Source organism: Sebastes umbrosus, chromosome 5 (genome assembly GCF_015220745.1).
Source record: "Sebastes umbrosus isolate fSebUmb1 chromosome 5, fSebUmb1.pri, whole genome shotgun sequence".
Taxonomy (NCBI): Eukaryota; Metazoa; Chordata; class Actinopteri; order Perciformes; family Sebastidae; genus Sebastes; species Sebastes umbrosus.
The window spans coordinates 1,498,658-1,515,932 of record NC_051273.1 but is presented as its reverse complement, the minus strand read 5'-3'; the positions used below and the strand labels follow the sequence as shown (position 1 = coordinate 1,515,932).

The window sequence follows — 17,275 nt, the reverse complement described above, 5'->3', positions numbered from 1 at the left end:
AAGAAATAAAAATAAATAAATGGCATTTAATATAAATTAATTAAAAAAAATATATTGAAAAAAATTAGTACTTAAATACAAATATACAATATATATATATATATGTATATTATATATACATATATATATATATAATATATATACTGTATATACAGAAATAATGAACAAATGTTAAAATATATTAAAATGCTTATAATTATTCTATTATATTTTTTATTTGTCTTTGTATCTCCACATGTATTTATTCTTTTATTTATCTCCCTTTTTATATTCCCACATTTATTTTCTTATTTTACAGATTAATTCTTTTTTATGTCCCTCCTATGACTTCATGCTAATTCGTATAAATCTTACGCTGAAGTATAGTATGTAGTATGAAGTATGTCGTATGAAGTACTTTTGGACAGGCCCAAAACACGTGGAGATGATTGGCATCCTGTCAGGTGACTGTTTTAGTTTCCCTTTCACCTTTTTGTTTTATATAGGTGGTATAGCTTTATACTCTCCCATATATAGTCTTGCATATTTGTTTTTCAAATGCTGATGAATTTGATTTGATGTGCTGGAGATGACGCAGCTGTGCACAGATGTTTTCAATGTAATTTTAAAGTGAAATGCACATTCTGTCCCTCCAAGCAGCCAGAGAGGCTTGTTAGAGATGCAGCAACACAGTTAGCACAAACCCAGGTAACAACACGGGGAATGTGTTTCACGTGGTCTGTGCAGAGCATGGTTGTTTAAATCTCATTTCACAGCCGGGAATTTATATTTCTGTTTTTATCACCTTCAGAATAAATGATGCATACATGTTTTTTTCATCTCATCAACCTGCCCTGACTCAAGTTGATCACAGTATGTCTGTGTGTTCTGTATGTTCATGTTGAATATCTCCATGTTCATTTCAGTTTTGTTGTTTTGTTTTTGCCCTGTACTTCAGTTTGAATCCACCCGCTCCTCCTCCCCTACCGAATGTTGCCGCTTCTCCCCCTGGAGCAGAAAGGTAGTGGTCCCTCCCTCCCAACCTCCTCCCTCCCTCCTCCTCCCTCCTGGATCCTGTGTTCTCCTCCTAACACTTTATTTCACAACTCCTTAACCTGTTCTTGTTAGTTTTGACTCCTTCTAATTTACATAACGAGTCTCTATTTAAATGCATGCTTCTCTCAGCAGCAGTTAGCGTCCTGCTCCGACCAGTGAGGAGGTGAAACTGAAGGAGAGCATCCTCCTCCTCCTCCTCCTCCTCGCTGACACGTCACTCGTTGACGCAGTCAGACAGTTGTTGGGAGTTCAGGTTTTGAGCGTGCAGTATGTGAGGAATGTGTGCGTGAGGGCCACAGTCCCAGCCGCCCGAGCGGCAGCCGGGGGTTTCTCTCTAATGATAGGGTCCGACTTCCCGAAGCTCGCGCCTGTGATTACCCATGATCCCTCTGTGCTGCGGTCTCCTTCACTGCACCCTGAGAGAGAGCTGACATCCATCCATGTTTCTCTCTCTGTGTGTGTGCAGTCTTATTCACCAACTCCCCGCTGTGAAACACCAAAACACCGCCACTCCTTCTTTTCTTTCTCCTCTCTCTCTCATCCCGTACGTTCGTCCCTCTCCTCTCCTTCGCCGTCTCTCTTTCATCCTCCTCTCTGTTCTTGAAACAGAATCAGCTGTAAATGCGTTTTCTTCTAACTAGTTGGGAGAAGTTTCCAAGGAAACCGGTTTCTTTTGTGGCCGGAGGTTTTTGTCGGGGTCTCATTGGTCTGCTGGGAACAGAGAGCACAAAGAGAGAGCTGGCTTTAAATGGTTCAAATGGGGGGTGGGAGGTTGTCGGGTTGAGGAGGTGGGAACCAGTTCAGCCTGAGAATCACTCCCAGTTTCAGTTTCACATGTGGCTCTCTGTAGGAATCTCAAGGTAAGAACTTCAGAGCTTAAAGCGATACAAAAAAGTACTACACTTCAAGTTTATCTATGAAGTATACTGAAGTAAAGTTCAAGTATATATTCACAAGTATACTTCATGTAGTAAGTATACTAATATCAGTGTACTAGTAGTATACATTGGCATACTTTTTAGTTTATAAAAGTGTACTTTAAAGTATACTTTAAGTGTAAGAATACACTTTGAGTACACAACTAGTTTACATTTAAGTCATATTTTGTACTGCAGCTTATACTATAAGTATTCAGATAGATTAATAGTTTTATACTTGTAAATGTACTGCTTTAATACTTCTTGGGACTAAATTGGCACACTTTTTAGTTTACAAAAGTGTACATTAAAGTGTACTTTAAGTGTAAGAATAGTAAACTTTGAGTACACCAAGTCGTATTTTGTACTGCAACTATAAGTATACAGATAGTTTACTAGTTTTATACTTGTAAATGTACTTCTTCAGTATTTCTTGGGACTAAATTGGCCCACTTTTTAGTATATAAAAGTATATTTTAAGTGTAAGTATTGTATAGTTTACTAGTTTTATACTTGTTATAGCTCACTTTTTAGTTTATGAAAGTACAACGAAATGCAGTTTTGCATCTAACCAGAGTGCAAACTAGCAAAGTGCTGATTATTAATAACAACAATATACACTACAATGAGGATATATGTGATGCATATACATATACACATATATACAGATCTGATGAATAAGAGTTGAGTATAAGTTGCATACTGATGAAATATTGTATAAAAAATGTTGTATAAGAGTATTATAAAGAATAAATTATATATATAGGTGAAGTTATATTTATATCTATTAACAGAAAGGTTATATACAAGTACAAGTATACTAACTTATACTTTTCTTAAGTATATCTTGATCAAAATATGAAGTACTACATCTCTGATAAGTACATAAAAAGTCAACCTAAAAGAAGTATACTAGTAGCACACTTGAATAAACTTCTTTTTGGTAAAGGTTATCACGGAGGTGGGAAGTAATCTACAGTATTTAAAGTCTGAAGAGGCTCGTGGAAAAAGGAGTGTGCAGAGGAACGAAGTATTTCCACTCAGATATTTCTGGAGACTCGTTGTTATTTTGTCACTTTAGGTTCCGCAGATTGACGGAGCATCAGCTAAGAGTTCCCAAAGTAATGACTGTTTACTCCGTTAATATCTGCTGAGTGAAGAGAGACGTCTCTTTTTCCTCAAAGCAGAATTAGTATTTATTTATTTATTTATCACATGAGCTGCAGCGTGAGCCACACTTGTTATTGTTCTGAAGCTCGGACACAGTCGGTGCTTTTAACTTTGTTTGCAGGTATAACAAGACTTTAACGGGTTTTTAAATTCTACATTTCACACTTTATTTTTTTTGCATGAAACCTTCTGAGTAGATTCTTTGAATGCTTCTTGTGCTTTCCATTTTCTGTCTCTCACTTAAGCATGTGTTTTATGTCCACTACTTAATGAATCCAGTATGAAACTCAGCTCCTAGAAGGGCATGTGTATTGACTTTAGGGCCGGGATGACACACCTTTCTCCAGATTCGATACTATCCCGATACTTGGGTGCCGATTCGATATATACTGCGATTCTATATTACGATTTATTGTGATCTTTGTTAACTTTTTTAACACTAGACCATGGGAAAAAGTTGAATCAAACATTTCTAGGGACTTTTTCTTATATACAGTTCCCTTTGTTAACACCTTTATTTTGAAAAGCGGACGAAGTCCCACGTGTCTACTTCCTCTAACTTCTCCAAGGTGGTCTCTAGCTCTCCCGTCAGCTCCGTTCTCTTTATCCATCCATGGTCAGCTCCATCGGGGCCGTTTCAATGCAGAGAACACAAATGTCAGTATCTGGGTGCTCTACAGTCGTAGCGTCGGCCCATTTGACCACGCAGACGAGAAAAACGACCGGCTCCACCGCCACGTTACCGTGATACGAGAACGTTTCCTGTGACAGAGTTAGCATGCAGCTTTAGCTCTGCTCTGTCTAGCTCTGCTTTTCCTGTCAATGTGTGAAACCCAAAGTGTTTCCATCCTTTACTGGATGTGTAGTGTTTACCACGCTGGATTCAACATGTGAGGGTGCAGGTCGTATCCATGACAACCCTCCGACGTTTTCTCCTTTCTGCGGTTTGTTTTGGTTGATGGATACGGAACGGATATGACGTCACGTTACTCAGGCTAAAACAATAAAAGCGGTAACTTCCTTTTACCTCCACATAGACTCAAACGAAGCAAACATATCGATTCAGTCATTAAAACATCTACTTCAAAATCATAAAAAACACTAATCTCTACACTTCAACCCCTGTACTCTACACATCCTCCTCTCTGCAGCTGAGTTTGATCATGATTAACTCCTCATGTGATGCCAGCTATAACCGTATAACAAGCTAACCATGCAAATATCCATCTGTTGCAGGCGGCGCCCTCTGACCCCGACGCCGACGGGTTGCCTCTAGGTCACCGGCCCAAGTTCCCCGTCCCCAACACCCCCACCACCCTGGACAAGCAGACCAACTGGTCCAGAGCCCTGCCGCTGCCCACCCCCGAGGAGAGGATGAAAACCAGTTCACAAGTCATCTCCTCGTGTGTCATCCCCATCAATGTGACCGGTAATTTAAAGCATTATGGTTTATATATCTGTTTACTGTGACAGGACTGAGCCGGGTGTAGATTTCTTTAGCTCTTCTTAAAGGAATAGTTTGACATTTTAGGAAAGACGCTTGCTTTCTTGCTTAGAGTTAGATGAGAAGATCGATACCACTCGTGTGTACTGCTGAAACATATCGGAGAGGTATTCTACTCCTGCTCCATTCAATGATTTATAAACAAGCAGCTGTGCTTCTAAAGTCGATTCTGTGACTCTAATGTGGTCGGTTGTTTTGGTTTTCGTAAGAACTCCAGCAGCTGTGTTTTGTACAAGCTGAAGCTGTTAGATGGTCTATTTAGGAAGGCCAGTGAAAAGACCATTGCAGTAGTCAACGCTGCTGGTAATACAAGCATGAATAAGCTTTTCTAAATCATGTTTTGACTAGGGCTGTCAAAGTTAACGCGTATTCATTTTAACACCACTAATTTCTTTAATGCAAACTATAAAACCTGATGAATCCATCAGTACCAACCATGTCAGACTAGCTGGTCCTGAAGGAGGTTAAATAACGCTCTAGGCTTACGCTAAATTTCAGCAAGGAAAAACTGTCATGTCCATTTTCAAAGGGGTCCCTTGACCTCTGACCTCCAGATCAGTGAATGTAAATGGGTTCTATGGGTACCCACGAGTCTCCCCTTTACAGACATGCCCACTTTATGATAATCACATGCAGTTTGGTGCAAGTCATAGTCAAGTCAGCACACTGACACACTGACAGCTGTTGTTGCCTGTTGGGCTGCAGTTTGCCATGGTATGATTGGAGCAGATTTTGTGGATATTTTTCTGACTTTTTTTCGGACATTGTTCTTATTTTTTTTGCGACATTTTTCGGATATTGTTCTGACTTTTTTGGACATTTTTTGGATATTTTTCAGACATTTGTTTTACCTTTTTTCGGAAATTTGTTGGACATTTGTCAGACATTTTTCGAACATTTTTTAAAAAAAATTTCGAACAATTGTCGGAGATTTGTCGTCCTTTTTTTGGACATATTTCGGACATTTTTTTAAAATGTTTTTCATATATTTGTCGGACATTTTTCAGACTTTTTTCATATTTTTAGGAATTTTTCTTTACTTTTTTCGGATTTTTTTGTGACTTTTTTTTTCTTTTACTTTTTTGCTAAATGCAGTACCTGTGAGAGTTTCTGGACAATATCTGTCATTGTTTTGTGTTGTTAATTGATTTACAATAATAAATATAAACACACATTTGCATAAAGCAGCATATTTGTCCACTCCCATGTTGATAAGAGGATTAAATACTTGACAAATCTCCCTTTAAGGTTCATTTTGAACAGTGATTAATTAATCGCGATTAACTATTTCAACCGATTGACAGCCCTAGTTTTGACATAAGAGCTCTAAGTTTGTTTTTGAGATGGTGAAAAGTTGATTTAGTTATTGCTTTTACATGACTTTTAGATCACAATCAGTTAAGACAGCGAGGTTTTTAACAGAGTCCTTCACTTTAAGTCCTTTTGTGTGTCAGAATGAGTGGCGTTGATCTTGATCTTGAACTCCTGGAAAGACTGCAAATTAGCACATTTCCCTAAATGTCAAACTATTCTTTTTAACATTCACTGTTAACAGCTAACAGTCAGACATAATAACTATACTGTAACTATAAAACCTCCTCATCATCATCATCCTCATCAGTGTTACCACAGAGAATCCCTCCATGTCATGCTTCGTGCCCCGTTAACTTTCTTCCTTTGTGGCTGTGATTGCGAGACGCTGTGACATGAATGCCAATTAGTTCTGTCCAGACTGCTGAAAAGGCCCAACTGATGTAATTTACTCTCGCTCTCAGCGAGTCAAAAGAAGAGTTGTACGTCGCCAACGCCGGCTGAGTCAGACACAGTTGAGGGGAAAAAAAATGCACATTGTAAGCAAAGTCCAGCGATTGCTATGGAGCTGAAAGGCCTGACCTGCTATCACATGATGGTCATAACGGAGGGAGGGAGAGGGAAACAAGCAGGAAACACAACCACACAGAGGCAGAAAGCAGGATCAACATGCTGACTCGTGTTCCTGCATGTTCTGATTTTATTATATTTCCTAATGTGACAGTTCAGACATCACATTGGGTGGTAAATAACTCCAGTTTGTCTTCTGTAGAACATCTAATTTAGTTCAGCAGTAGTGCGACAGCGTGAGAGTTAAAGGAGCTGCTGCAGTCGCCACTAATCAAAGATTCCTCACATGTCCCGTCTCTGTTGCAGGCGTCGGCTTCGACAGAGATGCTAGTGTGCGCTGCTCGCTCGTCCACTCGCAGTCTGTGCTTCAGAGGAGGAGGAAGCTGAGGAGACGGAGGACCGTCGCCGGCGTTCCCCGACAGGTGCAGCAGGATTTAGGTATGTGACTCATCTCACGCTCTCTCTGTCAGTCACAAAGATGTTGATTCAAAGTGTGAAACTTTCACTAACTAGGATGGAAGAGAAAACTATCTTATCCTGGACGGGAGCTTTAATTAAAATCCAAGACTTTATGTGACTTAACAGTATCAGAACACATCCCCTAGTGTATTATATGGAGATCTATTTGTGGAGGTGGGAGTCGTCATTATTTATTTTTTATTCTTATTTTTATTTTTTTATTTTTTATTATTATCATTATAAGTCAGTATTTTATTTATTTATTATTTTGTTGTATTTCTTTTTTATTGTATTTCTTATAATTATTATAATTATTTTAAATTAAGTTTTTTTTTTAATTATTTGAATATTTTTTATCAATACTTTGGGGGTATTTATTTTTATCAATATTAATCATAATGTTATTATCTTTATTTATTTTAATTTTATTATATATATATAATATATATATGTATTATATATATTATATATATATTATATTATTATTATTACTTTTTTAATTAATGTTTTGTTTTTAATTATGTATTATATATTCTTTTATTAATTAATATTTGGGGGTATTTATTACTATCATTATTAGTCATAATTTGATTATTTTTAGTTTATTTTGTTATTATTTGATTGTATTTATTTTTATTTTATTTATTATTATTATTATTATTATATTTTCAATTAATGTTTTGTTTTGAATTATGTATTTTTTATCAATAATTTGGGTGGTATTTATTATTATCATTATTAGTCATACTTTTATTAATATTTTATTTATTTATTATTTTATTGTATTTGTTTATTTTTATTATTATTTTTCAATTAATGTTTCATTTTGAATTATGTAATTTTGTCATTAATAATTTCCAATGCATATCTTTAAAACCAATCAAATTTGATTGCAAGAAAATATTTTAATTCAAACTGCTGCTGTTAAAAGTAAAATAAAATGTTTTACACATGGTGTCACATGGTGGGTCTAAATCACATGTTATGGTATTTTGTCATCGTAGAGACAACGGTGCTAATAGTAATACAAAGCCATTCTGTGTATTTTGTGTTCAAATGTTCTGTTCTTCTTCTATAGAAGAGGAGCAGAATGATCAGCTTTAGTATGTCAACTTAAATATGAGAGACATCAACTAGTGAGGCATATTTCCAGTGTTATTTTTGGGGCATTTCATGCTTTTAATAGCCAGACGACGGTAGAGAGATGACAGGAAATGAGGGGAGGGAGAGATGGGTGATGACAGAAATATAAATTTAAGGAACACAGTATTAAGAGCAATGAAGTGTCAGTTTTAATCTGAAGTTGAGTTTTGTGTTCCTTCTCCTCTCAGACTCCGATGACTCTCCTGGCTCCAGAGAGCGGACCGTGATCGTTCATGCCAGTCCCAACGTCACGCCCTCCAGCGAGGAGCTGGCCAGCCACCTCAGCACCAGAGACTCCGGCTGCCAGACGGAAGACTTTCTGATCTCGGGGGCGCCGTCTCGGAGGAGGATCAGGGCCCAGAGAGGCCAGGGAGTCTCCCTGTCCCTGTCCCTGTCCCACTCTGCAGGAAACATCTTGTGCCTGTCGGAAAGCGCCGACGCCATGTTCTCCGCCTCCGTGGGCGCACGCCTGCGCTCCCGAAGTCTGCCCAGAGACGGGAGCCGGGTGATGGACAATGGGCGCAACGACAGCGACGACGAGGAGGAGGAGCTGTCCCCCTTCGACGGCGAGGACTTCCTGTCTGGACCCGGGGAGTTGATCCTGAAGGACGGAGAGGAGCGCATGGACGACCAGAACATGTCCGAGCACCAGCTGGGCCTGAAGTACCAGCAGCTGTCGGAGAGTCCGGAGCGCAGCTGGATGGAGAGGACGAGGTCTCAGCTGCCCCGGAAGGCCGACATGGGCAGCTGTGAGATCTCGTCCAGCTCGGACACCTTCAGCAGCCCCGTCCACTCTGTCTCCGCCGCCGGGGTGCAGATGGACCATAAGGAGGACCACCAGTCCTCCAGTGGGAACTGGAGCGGCAGCAGCTCCACCTGCCCCTCACAGACCTCAGAGACAATCCCCCCAGCAGCCTCTCCACCGCTCACAGGCTCCTCCCACTGTGACTCTGAGCTCTCGCTCAACGCCGCCACGCACGCCAACGACGACCACACCAGCTTCATGCTGGACCACTACCACCAGGGTCTCAGGACCCAGCGGGCCGGCTCCTTCTCCTCCACAGCTATGGACATATTAGAGGAAGCGGGGGTCAGCACGCCCATCGAGGCGGAGTGGAGTTACCCCCACGCGGACCCGCCGCGCTCCCAGGACCTGAGCCCCGAGCCCAGCAGGGAGGCCGAGAGCAGCCTGGGCTGCCCCAGCTTCACCAGCATGGCCACCTGCGAGAGCAGCTTCTCCGACAATCCGCCGTCAGAGAAAGCCGACACCGTGTCCCACTACTCCGTAGACAACGATGGCTACTACACCTCCATGCACTTTGACTGCGGTATAAAAGGGAGCAGAAGCTTCTCGTATAACTATGCAGCCCCCGGCTCCGACTGCGACCTCAGCGGTCACATGACTCTCGCGAGGCGCTGCCTCTCTTTGAGGAAACCAAAGGCGAAGCCGAGTCCGCCTAAGAGGAGTTCATCCTTAAGAAAGATATGCAGTGAGGGACACATCCCCGACGGTAAAGAACCAAAGATGTCCTGCGGGCAGCAGCTGTCCTCCAAGGAGAGGAGGCTGCAGCTGGTTTTATCCGGCTCGCCGAGTCGCTCCTCGCTCGCCAGAGAGCCGCTGGTGGTCTGGGGCATCGAGGACTCGGCCGATCTACCCGACTTAGGCGTGTTTAGCTCCACAGATGCTCATTCGTTTAAGGACGAGGGGATCGTACAGTCAGACTACGCAGATCTGTGGCTCCTGAACGATTTGAAGTCCAGCGATCCGTACCGCTCTTTGTCCAACTCGAGCACGGCGACGGGCACGACCGTCATCGAGTGCATCAAGTCGCAGGAGAGCTCCGAGTCTCAGACGTCCCAGTCCGACTCCAGAGCCACCACGCCCTCGCTTCCGTCGGTGGACGGAGACTTCAAGCTTACGTCTCCAGAGAAGCTGGCGGGCCTGGCGAGCCCGTCCAGCGGCTACTCCAGTCAGTCGGAGACCCCCACCTCCTCCTTCCCCTCCGCCTTCTTTCCCGGACCGCTGTCACCATCCAGCGGCAAGAGGAAGCCCAAAGTCCCGGAGAGGAAGTCGTCTCTTTCGTCGCTGTCGCTCGGAGCCGCCTCGAGGAGAGACCTGGAGCTGCCCATCATCCCGCCCTCACACCTTGACCTAAGTGCCCTTCACGGCGTCGGCAACAAGGCGTCAGCGTACAGGCCGCAGATCCTTCACCAAAACAAACAGAAAGCTCCTGTAGCGCCGCCTAACTTAGAGGTGTTCAACGCCCGTCCCATGGCCATCACCCCCACCGTGCTGCACTCAGTACACCTCCGACCTATCAGCCAGGAACAGGAAGGAAGCCATGAGGACACTTCCAGACTCAAGTGTCCCACTGTGAACTTAACTAGCACACTTCCCTGTAACGACTCTGCGGCGCTCGAGAGTCCGCTGTTATATCAAAGCCACGCGCCCTCCAAGGGGTCGTGTGAATCGATGTTTACCTCAAGCGAAGAGCTCGCAGACGGAGACGCAGCGTGTCAGAGCGACAGAGAGGCACCAGCGTTAGACGTCCCTGAGAGGACCAGCAGTCACGAAGCAGAGACGTTCAGAGAGTCGGTAGAAACATCTGGAGACTCAGAGCCTTTACAGCAGCAAAGACCTGAAGAAGAAGAAGAAGAAGAAGAAGAAGAAGAAGTAGAAGAAGAAGAAGCAGGTCCTCCTCTCTCCGTTCAGCACGGTTCACCCCATGGGCAGCTGCGAGATCTCGTCCAGCTCGGACACAGTCTTGATAAAGTGCCTGCTGCTGACGGCCAATCAGAGGCCACACAAGAGAGTCCAATCAGTGACGGAGGCGGCAAAGAAGAGGAAGATGAGCCATCAGGTGCTTCAGCACAAAGTGCCTCTCAGGACGTAAAGGAGGAGACAGCAGAGAGCGAGGACTACTGCAGTAAAGGTACGTTATCACTGATGCATGGTGATATCAATCTTTACATTTGTGGTCGTGTACAGCTGAGATTCACAAACCCCAGGCCGCATCCGATAGTTTTCCGCTTTGTTTCAATTTTTGTTGTGGCAGCACTGTCGGCTGCACATTCTTTCTTTACCCCCAGAATGAGAGGTCATTTCTCCCTTTCTGTCATTAATATCAGTTTCTAACTCAGTATCAAGGTTTATCTGTGAGACGACATTGCGTAATGTTCTCACAGTCAATGTGACAGCGACAACGAGACTTCTCTTTGAGCGAGACTCTTTATAATAACAATCAGAGCCTGTCATGGCAATAACAAGCACTTTTATTGGACGTAAATGACGGTGCCAGCTTGCCCTGATAGCAACATATAGCAGCCCATGAGCAGCTGCCGTCTACAGCGCTCTCCCTCCATACTGGACCAATCTCAGAAATTGTTGTCCCTATTAATCACTTAGACAAAAAAAAGGGGAAAACAGGGTCCAGGTTGAAAAATATTGAGGTTACCCTTTAAGTTTGAGCTCATTGCTTCTTTTTAAGGGGTCACTGGTGACCTCTGGTGTAGAATATAAAGTGTACTGTATGTCGTATATTCACATGTTGATTGTGTTCCCAGACTCTCCAGCCAGTGATAACACAGCGTCTCCTCTGAGCGATGAGTCCCGACCAGAGGACGACAGCGTGTTTCTGTCCCCCACCAAGACCAGAACCACTGAGGACCTGTTCGCTATGATTCACAGGTACTGTAGGCCGTCTGGATCGCTGCCTCTTTGTCTCTCAGTTTACAGACGTCCTCACTTTGATTTCTTCATGTTCAGGTCCAAGAGGAAAGTGTTGGGCAGGAAGGACTCCTCTGAGCTGAACGTGAGGAACCGCCTCGGCGCTGCCTCGGGGAACACGCCACCCAGCAGCACCGCGAGCTCCCCGGTCCCAGTGGCGGCGTCGCCCTCCTCCGCCGTGACCCCGCCGGGCCTGCACCGAGTCCCACCGAGTCCCATCTACAGGAACGCCAAGAAGTCCAGCACCTCCAACGAGGAGTTCAAGCTGCTGCTGCTCAAAAAAGGCAGCCGCTCCGAGTCCAGCTACCGCATGTCGGCGACGGAGATCCTCAAGAGCCCCGTCGCTCCTAAATCTGCCGGAGACTCGCCGATGATGGAGTCGCCCAGACAGCCCGAAGAGCCCGCCTCGCCCCTGCAGCACCAGTCGGGACCAGATCAGATCTCCAGCCCGTACCCCAAAGCCAACGCAGAGGGCTTCTCCCCGAAACCCTTCTCCTCGCCCGCTTCCTCCAGGCAGGGCCGCTCCAGGATCCCGCCGCCCGCCAACAGCAGCAGGTACGGCGTGCGCGGTAGAATGTACTCGGTGCCCATGCAGGCGATCTCTGAGGGCGAGACGGAGAACTCGGACGGGAGTCCTCACGATGACCGCTCATCACAGGGCTCCACGTAGAGAACACAGAGGTATGAAATGATTTTAGTTTACAGTAAAACGGACCAGAATAATATATATAAGAGATGATGATGATGATGATGATGATGATGATGATGATGATGATGTGGTGAGGGCAGCAGAACCATGTTACTGTATACACAACAACATTTAGGTTAAAAAGAATCATGAACTGACTAGTTGAGTTTTATAGATGTTTCCTTTTGGTTGTTCTGTGGATGATTTAAATAATTTTACTTGTGTTCAAAAATGTTTTATACACAGTAAGAATATTATTAGAAACAGATTATTTAGTGTTCTGTAGAAACTGATGAATAGAAATGATGAGCAACACATTATTCTGCAGGAAAAAAAAACGGGCTTACATCAGAGTCCTGCTCGGGTCTGGTTTTAAAGACCCGCATTAGACCCGGCACCGTGACGTGAAACACCGTGACGTGAGACACCGTGACGTGAGACACCGTGACGTGAGACACCGTGACGTGCGACACCGTGACTTGCAACACCGTACCGGCCCGCCACCCGTTCATATCACCAACTAGGTCTACAACCCGACCCGTCGACACAAAACCACAAATACTACAATAATAATCTGGTTCGACAGCACATTTAAAGTGATCATATAGGATCATTTCATCATGTGAAACTAAGACAATATATTTTAAAACAAAGGTAATTCAGGAAATACAATTTAAATGAATATTTTATCATAATATTGCCCATTGGTAACAAAGTGTCTCTCGTATTCCAGACACACTATGCAATCATTAAAACATTAAATTATTATAATTATTATTTTCATTTTATTTTAATAGCCGATAGGGCTGTTTATTATCCAACACCTGCGATTAGACCTTTTTTTTATAGTTTATTTTAAAGTTTTCAAATATGCAAAAACAGTACAACTTATTCCCACTAAAAACTCAGTAATACAATAAAATGCAATACACAGGAAACAGAAAACAAGGATCGAAAAAAAACATAAACAAAATAATAATTATATAAATAACATTGTTATTATTGTTATTATTATTATTATTTTTATATTATTATTATTATTATTATTATTTATACTAATACTAATAATATAAATAAATAACATTATTATTGGTATTATTATTATTATTTCTAATGATGACAATGATGATGATAATAATAATAATAATGTTATTATTTATTTATATTATTATTATTTATACTACTAATAATAATATAAATAAATAACAATATTATTGTTATTGTTATTATTTTTATTATTATTATTTCTAATGATGACATCATGACGATGATGATGATGATAATAATAATCATAATGTCATTATTTATTTATATTATTATTATTATTTATACTACTAATAATAATAAAAAATTATGATTAATGATAATAATTAATATTTTAAAAATATAAATAATAAATGACAGTAAGAGCTATATCAATGAATTTTCTGTAACTCTTAGTGGATCTAACGGGATTTGTGTATCTATAATTTTAGTCAGCGTGTCTCATAAGACCCGTATGATATTTGATTTATTCAGAACCGAACCAGGAAATAAAGTTAAGACCAACAACCGCCAGAGAATCACCTTTTTTTTGCGGGTCACCCGGCGGGTCACCCGACCCGACGCAGGACTCTGATTGTTTGGTTAGTTTATGGCACATTATCCGAAGTCTTCCTTCAGCCCATCTACACTTTATTAATGTTCAATCTGAGCTGCATTTTTATCTTGTTAAATATATATATCGGAGTAACTGTACGTATTCTGTGAATACCTATGCAATTAGACACACAGTTTTTCACTTTTCTTCAAGCCACTAATAACTTTTGATACTCCCCAACGGATCATGAAGCCTCAAAGCATCTCTGGATGTGTTTGTATATTTCACTCAGTCCTTTTAAAAGCGTATTTGTAAATTATATCAAAGATATTTTAAAAATTCTCACGCAATAAGTGATCAGAGGAAACGTGACAGTCTTCAGAGGCGAGGAGGGAGCAGGTGTTAACGGGGGACATAAAGAACAAGTGATCAAAGAGTCGGAGGAGGTGAAACAGGAGCGCCGGAGGAGAATTAAAGGAGGTCGTGTGTTTGTTTTTCTGGTTTGCTGACTCGGTGTGTGTTTATGATATTGTTGAAAGAGGCGAGTTGAACGTGTTTCAGGAGGATCAAATATGCCTTATTGTACTCTCAGCAAGAGACGGAAGGTGACGGAGCAGCTTCAGCAGGTGATTTAGATGGAGGACGTAGGGTTAATTAAATATGGAGCGGTGGTGATAATCTGTGATGAAAAATGAGGTTCTGATTTATCGATGTGGCATCTGCTGCTCTTTCGTACCAAACGTCTTTTTTATTCCCCGTCAGAATAAAACCTGCAACAATCTAAATATATTTATTTTTATAACTCTCCGTTTGCTCTCTGATTTGGTTAAATAACCTAAATCTTTAGATGCAATGAATCGCTAGAATTATTATTAATTTTTAAAAGATACAAATTTTAAATTCAGATGCTGGTCACAGAGACAAATAGGAACTCATTAATGTCATTAAAAGAAGCATTATAAGCTACAAGAGAGGTTTTAACTAGAGCTGCGACGATTAATCGATTAGTTGTCGACTATTAAATTAATGGTTTGAGTTTCCAGCTTCTTAAATGTGAATATTTTCTGGTTTCTTTCCTCCTCTGTGACCGTAAACCTGCAGCCTATCCTTCGTTATAAATTATTCCTAATTTTTCGTGCGTTTTCCTACGAATGTCTGGCAACGCGTGTTAATTTCCTCTCGTTACGTGCATGCAGTCTTTTCAAAATAAACTTCCGTCTTCACAGGAAACAAGTTTGGTTAGGTTTAGGCAACACAACAACTTAGTTAGGTTTGGGAAAAAATGGTGGAAGTGGCATTACTTAAGTACGGAAGATTGTTCGACAATAAATCCTTCGTTAGTTGCAGCCCTAGTTGTATCCCTCACACTATGAGTCTTTATTTTGTCCCACATATTCACATTATGAGTTTATTATAGGAGTGGTGGTACTGAACCATTATGCAGAGCTGACGGAGTCTACGGAGCCATATTACCCTCCAGGTTTACTGTAAATATCTGCTTCAGTTTGGCCTTAATGACCCTCCGTACTAACGTCATATAACAGGGTACACAGTGAACCTTCATTCCAACCTCTTTTCTTTTATTATTTTAGTTTTTGTTGCACTGATACGGTGATGTTTGTGAAGTTGCATCTGTCTCTTGCTGTTTATCTGCAGATATTTATATACCTTTACGATAACATCCACCCGCTTTAGGAGTGGACTAGACGCTTCTGCCAAAGGCTACAACTGTTCTCATCAAACTGTTTCTCTCTTCTCGTTTACGTGACTGAAATAAAACCTAAAGAAGAACGACGACGACAGCGTAACTTCTGGTACTAGATGCAGTCCATCCTCTGTAGTATCAACTTTGTATTTTTTTTTTGTACAAACTTGTAAATACGATAACTTTGTTGAATTGTTTCTTATGTAAAAAACAAACAAAAAACAGATGTTTTCAAAGTTTACATTGATTTCAGACCTTTGTATATTTTTGAGCTGTGGAACACTTTGTCTTGTATATTTATTTTTTAGTAAGCATTGTGGGACTCCCGTAGTAAATCCTATCGTGGCCGAGTGCTGCTGGAGCGCGGCGGGCTGCTTAGCAAATGTGTATAAGAAGACAAATAAATGTGACTGCCTTGAAAATGAATCTGATGGTAATTGTTCTTATTTTAAAGGTGCTATAGACCCTCTTTGTGTCAACGTCACGGTCTTAGCTGGAGAATGAAATAGTGGCAACAAGCTGGTGTTCTTTACTGGACTGCAGTCGCAGCTTTGTCTCCACAAGATGACGCCATTTCTCACAACAAAACAAGACTAATGGAAGGATTTGGTTTCACAGGATGGTAGAGAGAGAAAAATACTTTAAATCAAGTGTATTAAAAAATATGTGCTAAATTAGAACCCCAAAAAGCACTATAACTAATAATATTTATTGTCTAATTTAATAATTAAAAAATAATAGTAATAATAATAATTTGTATTCATATAGCAACAATATAGATAAATAAATTGCAATAAAATTATATATATAGATATATAATAAAAAATAAGTATGAATGATTTTTTTACTTTAACTTTGTGTACTTATTTTTACCTTTTGTGATCTTTTGAGACATACTGTTGTTGTTAATGTATTTTTTATCTATTTATATTATTTATTATTTTTTTAAATGTGACATTAATTGATATTTCTGTTTTAATTTGCTTCTTTATTTATTTGTCTTTATATTAATTCCCTTATTTATTTACTAATAAACTTATTTATTTACTAATAAATAAGGGAATAAATATTTTATAATTTTCCCTTTTATTTATTAATGTTTTTATATTTATTATTATTTTTGAATTAACTTATTTAGTTTTGCATGTATTTATTTTTTATTATTTTTTATTTATTTTCTATTCATTTTTTTATGTATTTATTTATTTATTTTTTTGCAGATTTGGCAAAGGTCATCATATCAAATTCAGAACATAATTTAGTGTCTGTGACATGAAATAAAAACAAAGAAAAAGGAACCCCACCCATCCCATGTTGGTCTTGGTCACAGAAAAGAGAAAAAATATTATAGTTATTATTATCATTATTATTATATAAAATAATAAAAAAGTAAATAAATAAAAAATAAAATAATAAAAAAGAGAGAAAAAAATGTATTAAATTAAATAATTGATTTAGTTTTAAAAA

General features: G+C 40.5%; 1 protein-coding gene across 1 annotated transcript in view; it reads left to right on the top strand.

Annotated features, from left to right (window-relative positions):
- nhsa (Nance-Horan syndrome a (congenital cataracts and dental anomalies)) overlaps positions 1-13,067 on the top strand; it is an 86,569-nt gene extending 73,502 nt beyond the window's left edge. Inside the window, exons 4-9 of the mRNA XM_037770389.1 lie at positions 938-1,000; positions 4,359-4,551; positions 6,814-6,945; positions 8,298-11,042; positions 11,674-11,797; positions 11,876-13,067. Coding sequence (XP_037626317.1) covers positions 938-1,000; positions 4,359-4,551; positions 6,814-6,945; positions 8,298-11,042; positions 11,674-11,797; positions 11,876-12,506 — 3,888 coding nt within the window. The 3' untranslated portion in view covers positions 12,507-13,067. The remainder of the gene's footprint in view (positions 1-937; positions 1,001-4,358; positions 4,552-6,813; positions 6,946-8,297; positions 11,043-11,673; positions 11,798-11,875) is intronic.
- Positions 13,068-17,275: the final 4,208 nt, after the last annotated feature.